Source organism: Varanus komodoensis, unplaced genomic scaffold, assembly GCF_004798865.1.
Source record: "Varanus komodoensis strain SLA01 unplaced genomic scaffold, ASM479886v1 scaffold10, whole genome shotgun sequence".
NCBI lineage: Eukaryota > Metazoa > Chordata > Lepidosauria > Squamata > Varanidae > Varanus > Varanus komodoensis.
This window is the reverse complement of record NW_025335269.1, coordinates 31,662,640-31,681,832: the sequence shown is the minus strand read 5'-3', so window position 1 is coordinate 31,681,832 and position 19,193 is coordinate 31,662,640. Positions and strand designations below refer to the sequence as shown.

The 19,193-nt window shown below is 52.3% G+C and overlaps 1 protein-coding gene across 1 annotated transcript; it reads left to right on the top strand.

Moving 5' to 3' along the window:
- The first annotated feature begins 647 nt into the window (after positions 1 to 647).
- LOC123017667 (4-aminobutyrate aminotransferase, mitochondrial-like) lies at positions 648 to 17,995 on the top strand. The gene is made up of 11 exons (XM_044419155.1): positions 648 to 782; positions 5,559 to 5,656; positions 7,593 to 7,622; positions 9,544 to 9,661; positions 10,401 to 10,450; positions 12,120 to 12,200; positions 13,226 to 13,318; positions 14,089 to 14,151; positions 14,764 to 14,827; positions 17,244 to 17,392; positions 17,960 to 17,995. The coding sequence occupies exons 1-11, from the start codon at positions 713 to 715 to the stop codon at positions 17,993 to 17,995; spliced, it is 852 nt and encodes a 283-aa protein (XP_044275090.1). The 5' UTR covers positions 648 to 712.
- The last annotated feature ends 1,198 nt before the right edge of the window (positions 17,996 to 19,193 follow it).

Genomic DNA, 19,193 nt, shown 5'->3' with positions numbered 1-19,193 from the left:
GCATCCGCTGCAGATCCCTCCTTGGGGCGTTGCAGCAGGGGTCGTGTGGGGGAAGATTATCAGGCGCCACACTTGTGGAGAAGGATTTCTTTTTCTCTGACTTGGGTTTTCCACAAGCACTTGACAGCACTGGGCTTTTGAATGGTGACACTTTCAAAACATCAGTCATTCACCCAAGCCAACGCATCACTGAAAGGGTTAGGTAAACTGGTAGGAGAAAGTGAGCAGAGCGACCAGATAGGGGGGCAGGAAGCGGGGCAGCAAGCAGGGCCCAGGGGAGGAGACTGTGGGGCAGCCACTGGGCAGCAACCAGGGTGGGAGGATGCTATCACCAGGGCCTCCTTGGCTAGGGCCCCATCAAGCCCAGCAGAGCTTCTGCCCCAGCCAGTGAAAACCGTGCTGGTCACACATCTGCCTGAGTCTGGAAAGGCTCCACATTCTGCATGGCTCAGTCTGAGTGAGAAGCAGCTCAAGAATTTGCTTCACAGCGGTACTGAAGAATCAGGCAAAGGTGGATCCTAATTTAATGTGTGCCTACTTCCTTTTTTTAAGGAAAGGACACCGATTAGAAGCTTATTCTGAGCTTCATGATCTCTGGCCAAGTAGAAATGACTTTGGCTGTGTTTTCAAACTCCCTTCTCTCTCACCCAGCAGGTCATCACCTGGAGGAAAAAGAAAATTTGATTGTTTTCCTTGACTGAAGAAAAGGGAAATGGCATTGATGCTGCTGAGCCGACATTTAATGTGTTCACTGCAGCAGAATTCAAGGATATTTGCAGCTGGTGAGTGGAGGAAATCATGCAGAACAGAATGAGGATATTAGGCCAGGATGGGGGTTCTGGAAACTATTTTCCAGGGAGCAGGGTGAGGGGAGGTGTTCCTCAGAAGCTTATGGGACTTCCTTAATTCACTGGGAGTGACAAAGAGTCCAAACCAGCCCCGCCATGCCAGGGGAACGATATGTGCAGCACCCTGGAAAGCTCCCTGGAGTCTTCTATGCCACACGCGGGGTTCTGTAGCACCTGTGCAGGGGGCTGGTTCTGCGGCCAATCCTGAAGTTTTTTGAAAACCACAGGCCATGTGCAAAGCATTCTGAAACACTTTAAAAGACAGAGCACCCATTTAACAGGGTCGTACAGTGGAATGCCCAAATACTTTCCTGTCCAAACGCCAATTGAACAGCTATCTGCTTTAAGTATCGATTCTCCCTTTTAAAATGAATTACTCTCTCTGTGTGCTGTGTTGCAACCATTTGGAACACGCAGGATCAATATTACAGCAGGGGTGGGAAATATGGCTCTGTTTCTGCAGCGATCTGCTAGCTTATTATCGGCGTTGCGTAAACAGAGGGACACGCAGGCTGTGCCGAGCTGTGGAAAATGCTCGGCACAGCAGTGCTCCTGGGGTGCCAGCCTGCGTCAGGCATGCCCTTCTCCTCCCCACTGGAACTCTGCCCCCTTCCTCCTCCTTCGCATATCCAGGCTGGGGAGGAGCTGCTGCTGCTTCTGCCCCATGCGAGCAGCAGAATGCAGAGGCAGGGAACCCTTGCGAGGAGGATCGAGCGAGTGCGCTTCCCTGGGAATCTGAGATGAGAAACACCGCACGTTCGGAGTGGTTCCCTTCCCAGTGCGTGCTGCGGGTTGCTTCGCATGCCTGTGCATCACTCAGGTCACTGTATGTTTGGCCATGATTCTGACATACAAGTACACTACTTGTCTTCCCTGCACGCAGGTGTGATCAGCACTTGGTGCCCAGGAGCTGGTGGCTTGCATGCGTGAACGGGACCATCCGTTTATAACCCCACAGCAAGAACTCCCAGCGTACCTCCCAACACATGGCATGTACCCTGGAGTTCATTCACACATTCAGCTTGGCATCGCAGGGCCTGGCTCATCCGTGCACCCTGCGGCTTGGTCTTCCCCAACCTGATGAACCTCACAGATGGTTTAGATGCTGGTATGGGCCATCTGGGGTGGGAAGGTTGGGAGACAAAGCCCTGAACTATTGCAGGATACCAGAGTGGGAAAGGCTGCCATAGGCTTCAGACCCGCCTGCGCACCTCACACATCTGGCCCTTGCCCTTGCCGCCACCTTCGTGGGAATTATCCATGCAAATAGGATTCTATTGAGTGTGATTCTGCTCACGAACCATTCCTTGTTCCCAGGAAGATAGCGGGGGGGGGGGGGACTGGAAGAAATGTGGTGGCAGTAACCATTTGGGCAGTCGGGTAGGGGTGCAACTCCCTGTGGGTCTGGGGCAAGGTGACTGCTCTGGCTTCCAGAGGTTGCCCATCCTCGACTTCAGCTCACAGATATGGAGGGAAGCTTGTAGAAAGTCCAGAGCCAGATAAACAGCAGTGTGGATGCATGCATCAACGTTATTTTATTTTATTATTTTTTACAGTCATTATATTATACTCTGCTGTTTTTCGTGAATGACAAAATGATCCTCCTCATCCTTTTCCTTTCACCCTCACAACAGCCCGCAGGCCCAGCCCATCCACTGCTCATCCCCTCTCCCAGCCCAGGACTTCCCCTTGCCTTTGGGATGACCACGAGTGTTTCTCGGAAGTAGCTGGGCTACTCAAAACCCTCGCCCTGGAGGTCCCCCTCCCCTGCCTTTCTCCGGGGTGCTGGAAGGTGCAGCCCATCTTGTCCAGGGGGCAACAGGATGGGCGGGTGCTTTCAATTGTCCAAAGTGCTTGGCTTTCCTTGCCTTGGGACTCCTCAGAGCAGCCCTACAAGGTAGGCTGGCGGCCTTGTCCCCTTGCTGCAGAAGTGACCAAGCCTGGCGCAGCACCTAGAAGCACCTCTTGGCCGAGGCCTTCTTGAGGTGCAGTTCGGCTGCCGTGTCCACTTAGCTGCTGCAGTTTCCCCTGAAAGTCTGGCTGGCTTGTGGCTCCCTTCTGGCCTCTTGGATTCGGTGCCCAGCGCAGGCTTCGTTGTGAGCTTCCGTAGCTTCTTGCATGTTCTCTGCCTTGCGTAACTGCCAGGCCAGATACACAAAATGACGTCCCATGAGCAGAACTGGACTCTTCCCTTCCTGCCTGAAGCCTTGAAAGAGGCCGCAGAATGCCTTGGGCCGGGGAAGGAGGCCGTGGCGTGCGAGAAGCCGCTTCTGCCTCTCGTTGAGCCTCGTCAGCTTCTGACGTTACCCTGCAAGCATCCCATAAACAAGGCTCAGTTTCCAGAACATGACGCAAGGGCTATTTGCTTTCTGGTCAATGCCTAACAGTTCAGGCTGTCACTCTTGGGGCTCTCAGATCCCTTTCGCAATGGTGGCCAAGGGCACGGGGCCAGGATGGATTCTTGGAAGCATCCCCAGTCCTGCCTCTCCCGGGGTGGTTTGGTGCAGATGAGCCTTCTGAGGACCTGGAGGAGAAGGACTGCGTGCCAGTAAAACCTTAGGGGTCTTACGGCGTCAGAGTCGCCTTGAGAGCCTGTGTGGTGCAAAGGTTGGCATGCTGGACTGGGACTCCAGAGAGCTTAGCAGGCAGGCAGCCACTGATTCTTGACCTGCTCTACCTTGCAGGGTTGTTGTGGAGATGAAATGGAAAGGCCAAAGACCATGCAAGCGGAGGAAAAAAGTGGGATATAATTCTTCTTGAATGCCTGCCCTTCCATTAATGTGTTTAGGGTGGCACATGTTATAGGTTATGCCAGTTTATCTCCTTTGCGACAACTCTGTGAGGTAGGCTTGGCCAAGAGAAAGCCAGGGTTGGCCAGCAGGCTTTGTAGCAAAACAGGGATTTGGGCAAATCACCCTTCAGCCCCCCCCCCCCACTACACACCCCTCCCCCGTGCTCCCCCAACAAAAAAAGATTAATTTCGCCGGGGGGGGGGATTTGTGGGGGGGGGGGGGGGGGGGGGGGGGTTGCAGCATTTGGAAAGGGGGGAATTAGCCCCTCCCCGCTCGCTGCAGACCCCCTGGAAATGGTTTCCGGCTCGGCAACAGGCAAGCAGAGAAAAAGTCCTCCTCCTGGCGCCAGGGAGGCCAGGGCCCTGGGCAGTCAGTGTGGGGCCAGGACCCCAGGCCCAGTGTGGGGCCAGGACCCCAGGGCTCCCCCAGCACCTGGGCCCCCTTGCTCCTCTCATCTCTCTCCCCTTCGCGCGCACGCACAGCCGAAAGAGCACGCCAGTCTCCCGTGCTGCGTGGGAGAGCCCATGCAGCTCCGCGGCAAGGTTGCGGGGCCGGGACTCCGGTGACGGGGGCTCAACCCCCGCTTGGCCATGAGGCTCCCTGGGTGACGGGGGCCCATCGTGGACTCTGCCTGCCTACCAGGTTGTTGAGGATACAGTGGCAAGTAGATGCACGTGAGCCACCCTGGCTCTGCGCAGGAAGCATGGCTGGGTCAGAAACATGAGGCTGCGTCGATGAGGAGTAGGCCGTGTCGCCCTTCATATCGTCCAAGAGAGCGGCCCCAAGCGCTGCTCCTGATGAGCCCTCCCCGCACCATCACCATGGCCGGGCTCCGCTCCGCAGGTGCTCACCTGTCCAGCAGCTTGGCTGCTGGGCACCTGCAGGCCTGCTGGCTTGCGGCAGCTGCGCCTGAACCTTTGGCAGCGCAACAAAGTGAATGCCTTGACTATAAAGCCCAACCCTTGATACTCCTGCCAGGGGAGGGCTGGAGAGCTTAAAAGCGAGAGGCGGAGGCAAACGGCCAGGGTCTGCCATTCACTTTTGTGCTCATTAATTGCATCGATAGTATTATGTGAATGTATGCATTGCTTCCCATGGCAAAAGCCAATCTTAAAATGACTTATTTTATGTATGTATTTATTTAAAACATTTCTGTCCTGTCTTGATTCAAGCGGATCTCAAAACAGTTTACAATCAGAGTGCGACACCTTAAAATACAACTGTCATAAATAAAATCTGCAATAGAACAATTAGCCCTTAAAATAATGGGTGAATAAAAAGGTTTTGGCCTAGCTCTGAGAGGAAGAAAGCATCAGCACAAGTGCGCCCCTCTGGGGAGCAGTTCCAAAGCAAGGGAGCCACCACAGAGAAGGCCCTGCTCTGGTGGCCGCTCTTGCCACCTCCTTCAGAGAGGGCTCCTGAAGGAGGGCCCCAGTGGAAGATCTTCGAGTTTATTTATTACACTTGTATGCTATTCCTCTTAGCTCTAGGGCAGCTTACGCACGCATATCCACAATTAAAACAACTATAAAATAATTAGATAGCATGTAATGTAAAAATCCGATATAAACTGTAATTGGCTTAACAATACACATAAGAAGAAGCATCCGAACACAACCTAAGAACAATGCAATATGAGAAAGTATCCCTCTCTCCAGAGCGCCTCCCTGCAGTTCACGGCCAAAAATGAATAAATACCCTGAAAGCCGCTGACAAGCAGGTGGTGGCTGACATCTGGGGGCAGCAAGCGTGCATTTGCCCCGTGCCAGAACGGGGCCATTTTGCCCTCCTGCCACCTTTCCTAGAAACCAGAAAGAGACGCTCAGGGGTGTGGGGGACGCTGGCAGCTGTGGGCCTCTTCCAAGCTAAGCACGCCTAGGTTGTGTTCACCAACTGGCTCCCCAAATGTTCCTTCCAGGGCACCGAGGAATCAGCCAAGCCGCAGCGAAGATTGATGTGGAATTCGACTATGATGGGCCGCTTATGAAGACAGAGGTCCCCGGACCAAGATCTAGGGTAAATTGCCAAATCCAGGGGACCAGAAATGGCTCCCAGGACTATTGAGAGCAGGCCTTTGTCTCTCTGGCCCACCCTTTCCGGTCGGAGCTCCTGCTGCTCAGAGGCCCTGGCTCTTCCTTCCCACAGGCTTTCGCAGTGTCCCACTGTGGTGATCTGGGCTGCCAGGACCTGGGGAGGGCAGGTTCTGACTCCAATGGCCATGATGCCTCCCAGGTGGATTTGGGCCAGTGCATGACTCAGCCTGGCCTTGGACTCTCGGGAAGATAAGATGGAAAGGAGCAGGAGGACTGTGTAAATGTCTCCAGTTCCTGGCAGGGAAAAAGGCAGGATCCAAATGTTATGAAGAAATCCATGAGGGAGAGAAAGCGAGGCGAAAGGCAAGGCAGATGTGAGCGCAGCAAGCGTGTGTGGCGGGAGGGGAGTCCGCAGCCCTGCACAGGCAGGAAGGAGGAGACCCGTCCTGAGCAGAGACCGAGCTGGCCGGTCAAGCTGGAATTTGCCTGCCGGGGACTACAGCCTTCCTGGAATGATGTGGCGGGGGCTGGAGAGGAGGGACAGGAAAGCCCTCCAGCCAAGTGTGGTGTGTGATCTCACCGCAGGGCTGGAGGGAAAGAGGGAGGCCCCTGCCAGCCCCAGAAGGGCCCCTGAGCAGCCTTGGGGGCAGTGCCTGGAGTTGACCTGTCCCCAGCTTGAAAACTCGTGAAGAGCAGCACCCTGGTTTTCGGGTCTTGACAAGACGTGAGTAGGAGAAGGCTAGAAGGTGGTAGCAGCCTTCCTTGACTGCCAGGTGTCTTGAACTACATGTCCCATCCTCCCTAGCCCATGTGGCCAGTGGCTGCTCTGTAGCCCTCTTGGTTTTGAAATTAGTTTCTTCTCAGCAGTTTGTTTATTTATTAGATTTATATCCTGCCTTTTTTCCTACAAAGAACTATAAGCAGCTTACATCATTCTCCTCCTCCTGCTCGCCACCTTATGCCCGCAACAACAGCCCTGTGAGGCAGGCTGGGCTGAGAGGCTGTGACTGGCCCAAAGTCACCGAGTTGGCTCCATGGCTGAGTGGGGACGTGGACCCTGATCGCCTGAGTCCCAGCCTCACACTTTCCACCACAGCCCCACGCTGGCTCTCACGGCACGGCTGTGGCGAAGGGACATTAGCAGTAGCCTTTGTGGGCAGGGCCCTTCCTTTGCCTGGCATGGCCCAGTCTCCTTCCCCACTGCCATCCCCTCCCTCCGTTGAGGGAAGGCAGAACTGTATCCCTCAGAAATGAGCCGCATCCTCTTCCTGGAGGACCTCCAGTCGTGGTTTTCATCATGCGTCCTTCACAGAGTTTGCAAGTCTTCCACTCGCAGCCTTTCCGTGTCTCCCCACGGCCCTTTCCATACCAGGAAAACTGTTCAGGGAGAAAGGTGGAAGAGCACCCAGTACCCTTTGGATTGGTATGAGAAGACCCCGTCATCCAGACACCCCCCCACTCCCCACCCCCCCGGATCTAGAGCCATCTCTGAAATGACTCTGGAATCGAGATGCACTTCATTAACCTGCAGCAGATTTTCTGGAGGGGGAGTAGCACCAAAGATAGCTAAAATCTTTGGAATGAAAATGGGAGTCTAGTCCCTTTCCAAGAATCCTCCTTAGCATGCACAGCAGGCCGGAAGAGTGGAGAGATCAGGGGGCCAGGCTGCCACCATGAGCTTCCCATGGAAGCATGGTGGAAGCGGCCTTGGACTGCCTTGGAAAGCTGCTTGGTTCGGCTCTGTATGAGATAGCAAAGAGCACCTTTTGGCGGGCTTGATCCGGAGCTCTTTCTGCATGCAAAGTAGGTGCGTTACTCAGTATATCGGCTCCGCTCTCCATCCCATCCTGCCACCCAACAGTCCTTTTTCTAATATCAGCCAACAACAGATTCATAATATTTTCTTTCTATCTTTTCAGGAATTAATGAAGCAGTTGAATGGAATCCAGGTAATTTCTCCTGCTCTCGTTGCTTTTAATTGAATTTTTCAAAGTGACAATGAATAGGTAAAAACTCAGCATGGCACATGTGAGCCCATTTCAATACACTGTGATTGCTCAGGATGTCTGCTTGGCACAGGCGAGATGATCTGCTACAGAGACCCCTCGTCATGCTTGCAGATCATGCCTCGGCATTCCATACGTCTTGCAAAGTTGTTTAGTCCATCAAAAAGGTGCCGCATTCTACTGGCCTCTTTGTACTGGGGAGCATTTAGCAAGTTTCTCTCTCTCAGTAAGTTCTCCACTTCAATTTCTGTTTCCATATGAGAAGGGAAAGTCAATTTGCTCGTTTCCAGTTAGCAGCTATGACCAGCTTGGCTTCTGCCCAGAAAAAAAGTCAGGAGCAATTTATATTTTAGTTGAATATTAGAGCTTACAGATAATGTTGTGGTTTGACCCCACTGCAAAAACCTGAACCCAAAATCTTTGCTTCACTGGTCCATGCCACTGCATACGTGGGCAAGTGCTTTGGGTGGCCCCACATCTCCAAAATCTAAGATTCACATTTTCACTGGAATAGTTCTGCTTTATTGGAGTAATGTAGCATTTATCTTTTAACTTTCGAGCCAAACACGTTTGACCGTCTTTACCTCCAACCCATTCCTCCTCAAGCCCTGTAAACATGTAAGAACAGTGGTTTGTGTCTGTGCATGTCACAGCTCTTTTGCACAGAAACTCCCCTTGATGCAGGGCTGGCAACTGCCATCCTTGGCCTAATTCTGTGCAGGCTCAGCCTCACTTTAAAAGCCCACTGCATGCAGTCAGTCCAGCTTTCTGGCAAAAAATGCCCATGGTACTGGGATACTTGACCTTGCTCGCCATCAAGATGCAGCCCAAGATTGTCCTCGGGCATCTCTTGAGCATCACCACAAGGGAGTGTGATGCTCAAGAGAAGAAAGGTTGCCCATCCTTCTTTGAGGCCTTCCTGCCTACAATGATCCAAAGAGAAACCTTCTTATTTTGAAGGAACAGCCATCATGAGAACCTGACCTGAATGTGCTCCCTGCATGGATTTTAGGATTGTTGTTGCTTAGTCTCAAAGTCATGTCCGACCCATTGCAACCCCATGGACAACATTCCTCCAGGCCTTCCTGTCTTCCACCATCCCCCGGAGTCCACCCAAGCTCACACCAACTGCTTCAGTGACTCCATCCAGCCACCTCATCCTCTGCCGTCCCCTTCTTCTTTTGCCATCTATTGTTCCCAGCATTAGGCTCTTCTCCAGGGAGTCCTTCCTTCTCATTGGGTGGCCAAAGTATTTGAGTTTCATCTTCACTATCTGGCCTTCTAAAGAGCAGTCAGGGTTGATCTCCTCTAGGACTGACCGGTTTGATGCCTTGCGGTCCAAGTTACTCGCAGGAGTCTCCTCCAGCACCACAATTCAAAGGCCTCAATCCTGTGGCGCTCAGCCTTCCTTATGGTCCAGCTTTCAAAGCCATACATTGCAACTGGGAAAACCATAGCCTTGACTGTACGCACTTTTGTTGGCAGGCTGATGGCTCTGCTTTTTAGGATACTTTTTTATTAGGATTTTAAGCTACCTCTCCAGTTTCCTGCTTGAAACTTGCCCCGGCCCACCTGCTATGCCCCATTAGGTGTTCTTTGCAGTAAATTCTTCCTTTGGCATAGACAGCTGGGAGGGGAAAGAAAAGTGGCCAGTTTTAGCACGCTTAAGTAAGAAAGACTGTGCCTTGCACCATGTTTGGCTACTTCAAGGCACTGCTGTGGGGGATGCTAAAGACTGTGTGGACTCCGGGATGCGAAGAAGAGGAAAACCAAGGCCAGGCTAATTGCTAGGCCTCCTTGTGTCCTTTGGAAGCTGGTGACAGTCTGGTGTAGCATCACAGCCTGTTTCTTCTGCCTCTTCCAGAACGCAGAAGCTGTGCACTTTTTCTGCAACTATGAGGAGAGCCGAGGGAATTACCTAGTCGATGTTGATGGGAACCGTATGCTGGACCTCTACTCCCAGATTTCCTCCATCCCTATAGGTAAGGCTCTCAGGTGGAAGTTCCCTTCTGAGAGGAGGGGATTGGTTATTATCTTAGATGGCTTTAAAAATCACTTCGACAAGGGGAGTAAGGGTGGGGGTGGAGGCTGAGAAGTCGGTTGACAGCTATATTTGGCATTTGCTTTGCATTTGAATGCAGACTCACCTAATTTTGCAGTTTCACGACAATACATGCACAGAGGAATTCTGGTATCCTAAGAAAGACAAAAAGTTTGCAATGGAGCTTTCCAACCAAAAAGTTTGCATGCACCTGGGCATGTACCAGTAAAGTGCTGAAAAGACTCGTAAAAACAATGTACCATTTTTGTAAATGCTGGATGGAGAGCCCACAGTTTTTCAGCTTGCCTGCATTCAGAAAAGCATGTTGATCTGCATTTCAGCTCATTCAAATGGGGACGATCATTCAGGTGTGCATTTTGAACAGGGAAAAGCCACATTTCCCGGCTTATTTTCCAAAAGTACACGCTCCCTCCCCTCACTGAGCAAAGCATGTAAGAATTTGTTTTCAGGGGTGCTTTTTTAAAAAATACACATTTTTCAACATCAACTGCCCAATTCAGGAATTCACTAGTGTTCCTCAGAAAACACATGCCTTTGGGAGGAGTATGTGTTTGCATGATTTGTGTATGGAAATAAAATTCTTGCACACCCCTACTTGTAGGATTCCCAAACATGGTTTCCTAACAGCAAATTCAAATGGTCTGTCTCTTTTGTTCTAGGATACAGCCATCCTTCTCTAATAAAACTTCTACAGCAACCGCAGAATCTGGTATGTGGCTTTTTCCCAAGAGACCAATGGAAAGATGCTTTTGTTTGTAGCTTCAGGAAATATTGCCTGCTCTTAAATCCCTTAGCATGATGGTGCCTTCCTTGTCTCTAATTCTGGAAAATGCGCAGCCGTGTTTGCTTCTGGAAAGCACTACAACTTCCTTTGGATCAAAGGATTAGAGAACGTGGGGTACAGGTGGTTCTTTCCAGTTTGAAGGAGGGCTTCCTTGGATTTTATGAGAACCCCCAGATCCACCAGCCAGAGCCAAAGGCCAAATCCTGCCTCAGGCTGGTGAGCGCAAACCCTGAAGGAACAGGATGCATTTGAGCATGGGCTCAGCTCAGGAATGCATGCCCAGCACCCCGAAAAGGCCGCACCTGTTTTTCCCTGAAGCATTGGAGGGCTCTTGGCACTGCCAAGGAGAAGGTGCCAGGCAGCTATCCTGGATTTTCTTTCTTAAAGAGGAAGATGGGAAAGCTAGTGATCTCAGACAGCAAGCTCTAGGCTGCCCAGAAAATTCCACAAATGAGGCGGGGTTGGGAAACACCATAAGCGCTTCATCCAGAAATACTCCTTCTCTTTTCTGCAATGCAATTCACAGGGGAAAATGTTTCAGTTGTGTTTCTTGCTGCGCAGTTGGGGGTGGGAAAATCCTTTCTGGTCTATCACTCAGTCTCATTCTACCTTCTGTCACCCCCTGACCCCAGTGGCGCTCTAATCTTGTACCTTGTCCACTGCCTCTTGCGAGTGGCCCACCCATCGGAAAAGGTTCTCAGGCACGTCAGAAATCAAACGTAGGTGTGTGTGCAGCAGCCCTTCCTCTCCCTAGCAGAGGGGTCCTGAGGCACCGTGGATCGCATCGCGGAGGCTGCGGAAAGCAGCCCCGACCGCAGAGGTGGGAGGGCTGAGTCGGGATCCCGCTGTGGCTGCATAGGCGCCTTCCCTGGGGTCACAGGAGCAGTGCTGGAGAAGAGTCAAGGGGGCTTGCTGGGGACGGTGCAGGGGCGAAGACCAGGGCCTGCAGGACGCAACTGGCGGCACCCCGGCCTCCCTCCCACCACGTCCAAGCTGCCGCAGCCGAGGGGCAAGGTCGCCTCCACATGCCGCTCATGCCCTCCCTGCACAGGACGTGCATCGTCTCCCACAATAGGACAGAGGAGCATTTTCATGGACTGCAGTCTGACATTCTAGAAGAACAGCGTGGGATGGGAGAGAGACAGGAGGGGAACTTGAGTGAGTCAGAGAGAGGGCAGGCGCTGGATGTTGATGGCACCGCATGTTGAATGACACGTCAGCAGGAGCTGCCTGGCCTTGAGGGAGGGCTCCAGCTATGAAATGGTGGAAGCGCCTGTGAGGGGGCCAAGCGGCACGAGGCCCTGCAGGGTTAGACTGGGAACTGCAGGAGGGGAGGTTGGGGGCGCAATTGTTGTGGCTGGGTGAGATGTGCATGGGCAGAGGGAGGCTGCAGAAAGGGGGGCACGGGGTGGTTGATACCCCATGCCCCTTTTTCTGCTGGCCCCGCCCCACCCAGCCTCTGCCTATAAAACTGGGGCAGCTCTTGCCTCAAGCAGCCTGAGTGCCACCACCAAGCCCTGTTGGGCCCAGATGCGACTTGGCCATTCGCCTAGCAGCACCAGACCCTCACTTGGCATATTTGGGTTCCTTTCAGAGCACCTTTGTCAACAGACCTGCCCTGGGGATCTTGCCTCCGGAAAACTTTGCGGAAAAGCTAAAGGAATCACTGCTGTCGGTACGTTCTGCGTTCAGGGGACGGGCAAGAAGGGGCACACCGGTGCCAGAGCCCCTCTGCATGCAGAAGTTCCCAGGGTCAGTCCACGGCTCCTCTTGGCAGGGCTGGGACATTTCTTCTGGACACCCTGGGCGCAGATGTTGTTCGCATTGGCAGAGCCTAGCTGGGTGGACCGAGCGGGGGGGTCCGTTTCGCCACACAGCTCCACCTGCGCAGATGGCTCGGCGCTGGTTCTCATTTGCTGCTGCTAGAGATGTGGATGCAGCAACAGACTGCAGGAGCAGCAAAGGTGGAGAGGGCTCAGCACCCCCAAGATGGTTGTTCAGGGGCTCCTGAATCACTAGATCGGGTTTCCCAGGCTGGCGCCCTCCAAAGTATTGAGACTACAACTCCCCTAACCCCCAGACAGCAAGCCCAGCGGAGAGGTAGTCTTGGCACCTCTGGAAAGGGACGGGCTGGGGAACAACACGCTCTGTCAACATAGGCTCTGCCTGAACCATCTTTCTGAAGGTTGTGAGAAGGCATTCCTGTGCTGGTATCAGGTTAGAAAAGGCGGGCTTGCTCCTGGCTTGCTGCGGCCCTGAAAGGGCATGGCTTTTAACACCAAGAACAAAAGCAGTCTCAAAAGGCCAGCACATTCCAGCATTCCTGAGTGGCTACAATGCTAAGACAAAAATTTGTGGCCCGTTTTGTACTGGGAGGCCATGCAGTTCAGCGAAGGTGGCCAGTGCAGGGCCCAAACCCAGGAGAGAAGCTGGACAAAAGGTGCGGGGGGGGGCGTCTTCAGGTTTGATGTGAAGCTCCGTGTCTACTCAGGGGAATTCCTGGGGGAGACAAATGGCTCATGGGACGGTGATATGTTGCTATTCAGTAGGGTGTGACGCGAGTGGAGGGGCCGGGTAGCTCAGTGGGGCTGGGTAGCTTTAGAGGCACCGGTCCCAGTCCCCAAAAGAAGGTAGGACATGAGCATCTTTCTCTGGCCTTGAGGCATCTCTGCTACATCCACTTTTCTCTCTGACTGACAGGTGGCTCCTAAGGGCCTCTCACAGGTTATCACAATGTCCTGCGGATCTTGCTCTAATGAAAATGCCTTCAAGACCATCTTCATGTGGTACAGGGTGAGTGCCACGGATGGGCTGTGCTCGAAGGAGGGGGGCGAACACAGAGGGCTGGGCTGCCGTTCTCGGGGAGATTGTGTGCCTTGCATGTGGAAAGCCCCAGCTTGTTTCCTGGCATCCAAAGAGGCGGTCCTGATGGAGGAAACCCACCGAATCAGGCCACGGGATCCTTTCTCTCAGGGTTCTTCTCACACCATGAAGTCAGCCACTTGCTGAATCTGCAGACTCTGGCACCACCCAGGATGTCCTGGATGTAGGCACACTAAGCAGGTTTCATGGGATCACAGAAGCATCACCCTCAGAGGGCTGCCCAGTTGCACCTTGATTGCCCCCTGTGTGGGAGAGCCCACCTCCTCCCCAGGTCATGGGTTCCATTGCCGTGCTGCTCAGACAGCCAGGAGGTTCTTCCTGATATCTGACCCAAATCTGGCTTCCTGTAACTGGAGCCTGTTATATCTCCCTTCTGCCCTGCCAGGGGACATCAAGAAGCCCTCTGAGGACCAACCCTGCATGACGCCACCATCACCTGCCCCCAGGAGCTGCCCTCCCTTGTCCTGCTGCCCCCAAAGAAAAGCCATGGCCTGGGATGTCCCTCACTCCAGGCCACCAGTGACTGAATGGGCAGGAGTGTGCACAGAATGGTTCTGTCAGATCTTTCTGTTTGTCTCTCCTTTAGTGATCGCCTTGGAAGAGAGAGCCTCGGCTGCACTTGAGGACTCTCTTGTGTGCATGACTTCTGTGACCACTAATATAAAGTCTTCATTTTTCAGAACAAAGAACGAGGACACAACAGTGTTACCAAGGAAGAGCTGGAAACCTGCATGATTAACCAGGTGAAAAGCTGGTTCTTGGCTCGACTTTGGGATTCTTGCATGGGAAAAGTGTGTGGCATCCAGAGGGCCCTTCTCTCCATGGTGTGCTTTTCTTTTCTGTAGCTTCTGGGTGGCCTTTGTCCCGCAGAGCTTGCCAAGGCATTCTGGCCTGCTCAGACAGGGACTTGTGGCATTCCCAGCTCTTCAGGGAGTGTCCTGGGCCTGCCCGGCTCTTCCTCTTGCACCCCATGCAAGTGAGCTTCCCAGAGGGTGGGTGCTGCTGCGGAGAAGGAGTGCTTATGTGCTGTCCTTCAACAACACATTCTTGGCCATGGAGTGATGTCCATAGTCTCCACAGAAGACCTCAGAACCCAACTCACTGTGTTCGGGGAGGACAGTTTTGTGCTTTACTGAAATTGTGGTTGTCTTTCCTGTTTTGCATTGCTTTTATTTTTATCACAAGCCACCCTGAAATGGTGTTAACAGAAGGGGACTAATTTCTGAAAATACTGTAAAATAAATCCTGCCAAATAGCTTCTTTCTGTCCAAGGATTTCCTTCTGCAGGAAGCGATGCTGCCTGCACTGGACAGATTGAAGTACGCTGTGATATTAACTTCCTGTTTTGGTTTCAGCCCCCAGGTTGTCCCGAATACAGCATGCTTTCCTTCATGGGTGCGTTCCACGGAAGAACCATGGGTAAGGCGCAGTCAACTGGTTGGTCTCTGTTGGCGTGTGGGCCACCAGGCAGGGAGAACCCGTTGCTTTGTTTTCAGCCTGATGCAGTCCAGATTCTCCCCCCGCCCCCCATCTTTCTCAGACTCATAGCGTAAGGAGCAGTTCTAAGGTCTAATCCACTTTAGAAGCATAGAAACAAAACAAGTCAGAGGGGACCTCTCAGGCCATCTACTCTGACCCCCTGGTTCTGCTCGTGTAATCCCCAACACGTGTTTGTCTGATCTTTCCTTGAACACCATCAATGATGGGGCTTCAGCCACCTCCCATGGAAGCCCATTCCATATCCAAGGGGTCCTAACTGTCAGGGAGTGCTTCCTGGCATCCAACCTGAAGCCTGGTTCCTTGAGCTTTGCCCCACTGGAACACGTCCTGCCCTCCACTGCAGGGACAATCAGGTCACAGCCCTCCTCCACATGACATCCCCTCCCATACCTGTAAGTTAAAAGTTATAAATAAGGGGATATTTATCCCCTTGGAGTCTCCTCTTCCCCAGGCTGAAAAGACCCAGTTCGCCCAGTCTCTCCTTACCTGTCATCCCTCCCAACCTATCTACCAATCTTGTGACCCTGCACTGAACCGATTCTAACCTAGCTGTGTCTCCTATAATGTGGAGCCCAGCAATGGATGCAGGACTCCAGCTGCGGGTACACCAGAGTCGTGTAGAATGGTACATGAGCGGTAGACAGGAACTGTACCATGGCTTATCTTGTTTTCACTGAAAATTAGTTGTGCTGTGTATGCTCAACTTGCATTTTGTAACATTTTGCTGAATGTTATTGTATTTTATTATCTATGTATATGTTTGTACTTCTGTCATGAGTGGCTGCAAAGTGCCATGGCCCATTGGTTGACGTAGAGGTTCAATAAATAGTGAAATTGTCTTGAAACATGGTGCATGGGAACAAGGTTGCATTAAGAAAAACAACCACAGAAATAAGAAAGGCCTGTTTGGAGTGATGCACGGTGTTGTGCTTAGCCCAGGGGAGGAGAACCTCTGGCCCCAGGGGCAAATTTGCTTCTCCTGAGATCTTGGGGGACCCATCAGGATGCTTGGACGGCCATGGCTCCCCCACTCCTCTGGCCCATCCACTCTGCCCCAGCCTCCAGTCCTGAAGAGTTCCCAGTTCTTGTGTTGTTTTCCCTCCCGAGGCCGAGTGACTGCCAGTAAGAGCTTTGGGCTAGTTTGCTGGTGTTTTGTGGCCCTTTAGGCTTCAGCCCACCCACTGCGAAAATGTGGCACCCAGGAGCGTCTCCGGCTGAAGGAGACATTCCCTCCCTTCCTGGGCATGCTGACCTACCTGCGTGGGGGTTCACCAGGCAGGTCTGGCACCCTCCCTAACATCTCAGCCAGGTGGGCCACCGCAATGCGATGCTGAGCTGGGGTGTAGGCGCCACTGTTTTGAACTCTCTCGAAGCCCCCGAGTAATGTGACTGTGGAGTGAAATGAAAAGGCCGGCTCCGGTGGCATGTGGGGTGCTGCTTTGATTACTCACAGGTCTCTGGAGTGAGGCTACCCAGGGGCATCCTGGGTCATTCAGGTGGCAGGCGGCTGGCTGCCAGCTGGTTCAGACAGTGGCATTGCGGCCACTGCTCCTGGGATGGGGCCACCAGAGGAAGAGGCCACCATTTGCTGGGTTCTTGAACAAGTCCTGACAGCAGGTGAGGCTGGACAGCAGAAGCGGACGGGAGAGTCCTGGAGAGGTAGAATGCACTGCGTGACCACAGAGAGCTGGTGCAGGCATTATTTTTTAATGCTGCTGCAGGTTAGAGGAAATTCCTGCAAGTAGAAGCCTTGCAGAGCAGGGTGGGGGACTGAATGTCTCTCTTTACCCATCGTTCTAGTTTTCTTCCTGCAAGCAGCTGTGCACTTTCTTTGTTTTCGTGTAAGAACAGAGCATGCAAAAACAGGATCCCCCACCTATAGACTGAATTGGTACTCTCTGTTCCATGCTCCCCATTTTGTGTGTTGCTCTGGCCACATTGTACCACAAAGGCGGCCTTGAGATGGCATGTGGCCTGCGCCATTTCTGAGTGCAGGTGGAGGTGCGGATTCTATTAAATCCATGTCAACTTGTTTTGTGATTGTCAGGCATTTTTGATTCCCTTGTCTGTTCATTAGTGCAATCCATTATTTGCACCTTAGCACAAGTGTGAATTTTCACAAATCCCCCTGCCCACACCCAAAAGTCTAAGAAATAGTCCTTGAGTTCATCACATTCACATGACTCTGGAAAAGCCGGTCTTCTGTGAAATCCACAGTTCACGTCTTTTAGAAACCTGGGCCCGTTTGATATTGGTTGGGCTTCTTCCCCATCTCCAGCCTGAGGGAGCCACCGTGCAAATGCTTCTTGACCATTTGTGCCCCTGCTTCCTCTAGGTTGCTTGGCCACCACACATTCTAAAGCCATTCACAAACTGGACATCCCTTCCTTTGACTGGCCCATTGCACCGTTCCCAAGGCTAAAATACCCGCTGGAGGAGTTTGTGAAGGAGAATGACCAGGAGGAAGCGCGCTGCTTGGAGGAGGTGAGGAGTCCTAGCCATGTGCTCTGAAGTGGGGCCGGCCCCACCATAGGGTGGGGGGAAAGCAGAAGATACCCAAGCAACAGCTGGGGGGTGACCATGCCAGAGGACCGTTGGCAGCCTGCCTACCACTTCCCACACTGGCGTTTTGCCCTTGGGGGTGGCGGAGGGCACTCTCCGGCCAGTCTTGCGCCAGCAGTTGGCTGGCTTCTCTGGGTGGGTCTGGAGGCAACGGCAAGAGGGCATTGCCCTTGCCTCAGGCACTCAAGTGCCCTGGGACACCCCATTGAGAGGCTCGCTGCGCAGCAAGTTCACCTGGGGTTCCGCCAGGCAGATCGGGAAGCCTCATTCCCTGCTCCCAGATGCCGAGGAACTGCTGTTCAGTGGTGCAAAGGTGCAAGGTGCAGTCCATAGACACCAGACAGTCCCTGCACACACAGCCTTGCCGTCCAACAAGTCATGACACTGGGGACGGAGAGGGAAGATGTGGGGCATGGAGGCGGTTTCTCAGTCGTCCCTGTGGAACTGCCCTGGTTTTTTTTTCCCCCTTCATGTCCCTTTGCTTTAAAGGCTCAAATCAGTCTGAAGAGATGGAAATTGGGTTAACCGTATCCTAACCCAAACACTGGAGAAGGAAATGGCAACCCACTCCAGTATCCTTGCCATGAAAACCCCATGGAAAGTACCAAAAGCCAAAAAGATATGATGTCAGAAGATGAGCCTCTCAGGTCGGAAGGTGTCCAATGTGCTACTGGGGAAGAGCAGAGGGCTAGTACTAGTAGCGCCAGAAAGAATGAAGCGACTGGGTCAAAGCCAAAAGGACACTCAGCTCTGGATGCGTCTGGTGGTGAAAGGAGAGTCCGATGCTGTAAAGATCTATTCTGCATAGGAACCTGGAATGTAAGATCCATGAATCAGGGCAAGCTGGATGTGGTCAAACAAGAGATGACAAGACTGAACATCAACATCTTAGGGATCAGTGAACTAAAATGGACAGGAATGGGTGAATTTAATTCAGATGACCATCAGGTATACTACTGTGGGCAAGAATCCCTCAGAAGAAATGGAGTAGCCTTCATAGTCAATAAAAGAGTAGGAAAAGCAGTACTGGGATACAACCTCCAAAATGACAGAATGATCTCAGTTCGAATCCAAGGAAAACCATTCAGCATCACAATAGTCCAAGTCTATGCCCCAACCACTGGAGCTGAAGAGGCTTAAGTTGACCAGTTCTATGAAGGCCTACAACACCTTCTAGAATTAACACCCAAAAATGATGTCCTTATCATCATGGGGGATTGGAATGCTAAAGTAGGAAGCCAAAAGATAACCAGAAGAACAGGCAAGTTTGGCCTTGGGAGTACAAAATGAAGCAGGACACAGGCTGGTAGAATTTTGTCAAGAGAAGACGATGGTCATAGCAAACACTCTTTTCCAACAACCCAAGAGACGACTCTACACATGGACATCACCAGATGGTCAGCACAGATATCAGATTGACTATGTGCTCTGCAGCCAAAGATGGAGAAGCTCTATACAGTCAGTAAAAACTAGACCAGGAGCTGACTGTGGCTCAGATCATGAGCTTCTTGTTGCAAAAGTTAGGCTTAAATTGAAGAAAGTAGGGAAAAACACTAAGCCACTCAGGTATGACCTAAATCATATCCCTGATGAATATACAGTAGAGGTGACAAATAGATTTAAGGAATCAGATCTGATAGACAGAGTGCCTGAAGAACTATGGAAGGAGATTCGCAACATTGTACAAGAGGTAGCAACTAAAGCTGTCCCAAAGAAAAAAAAA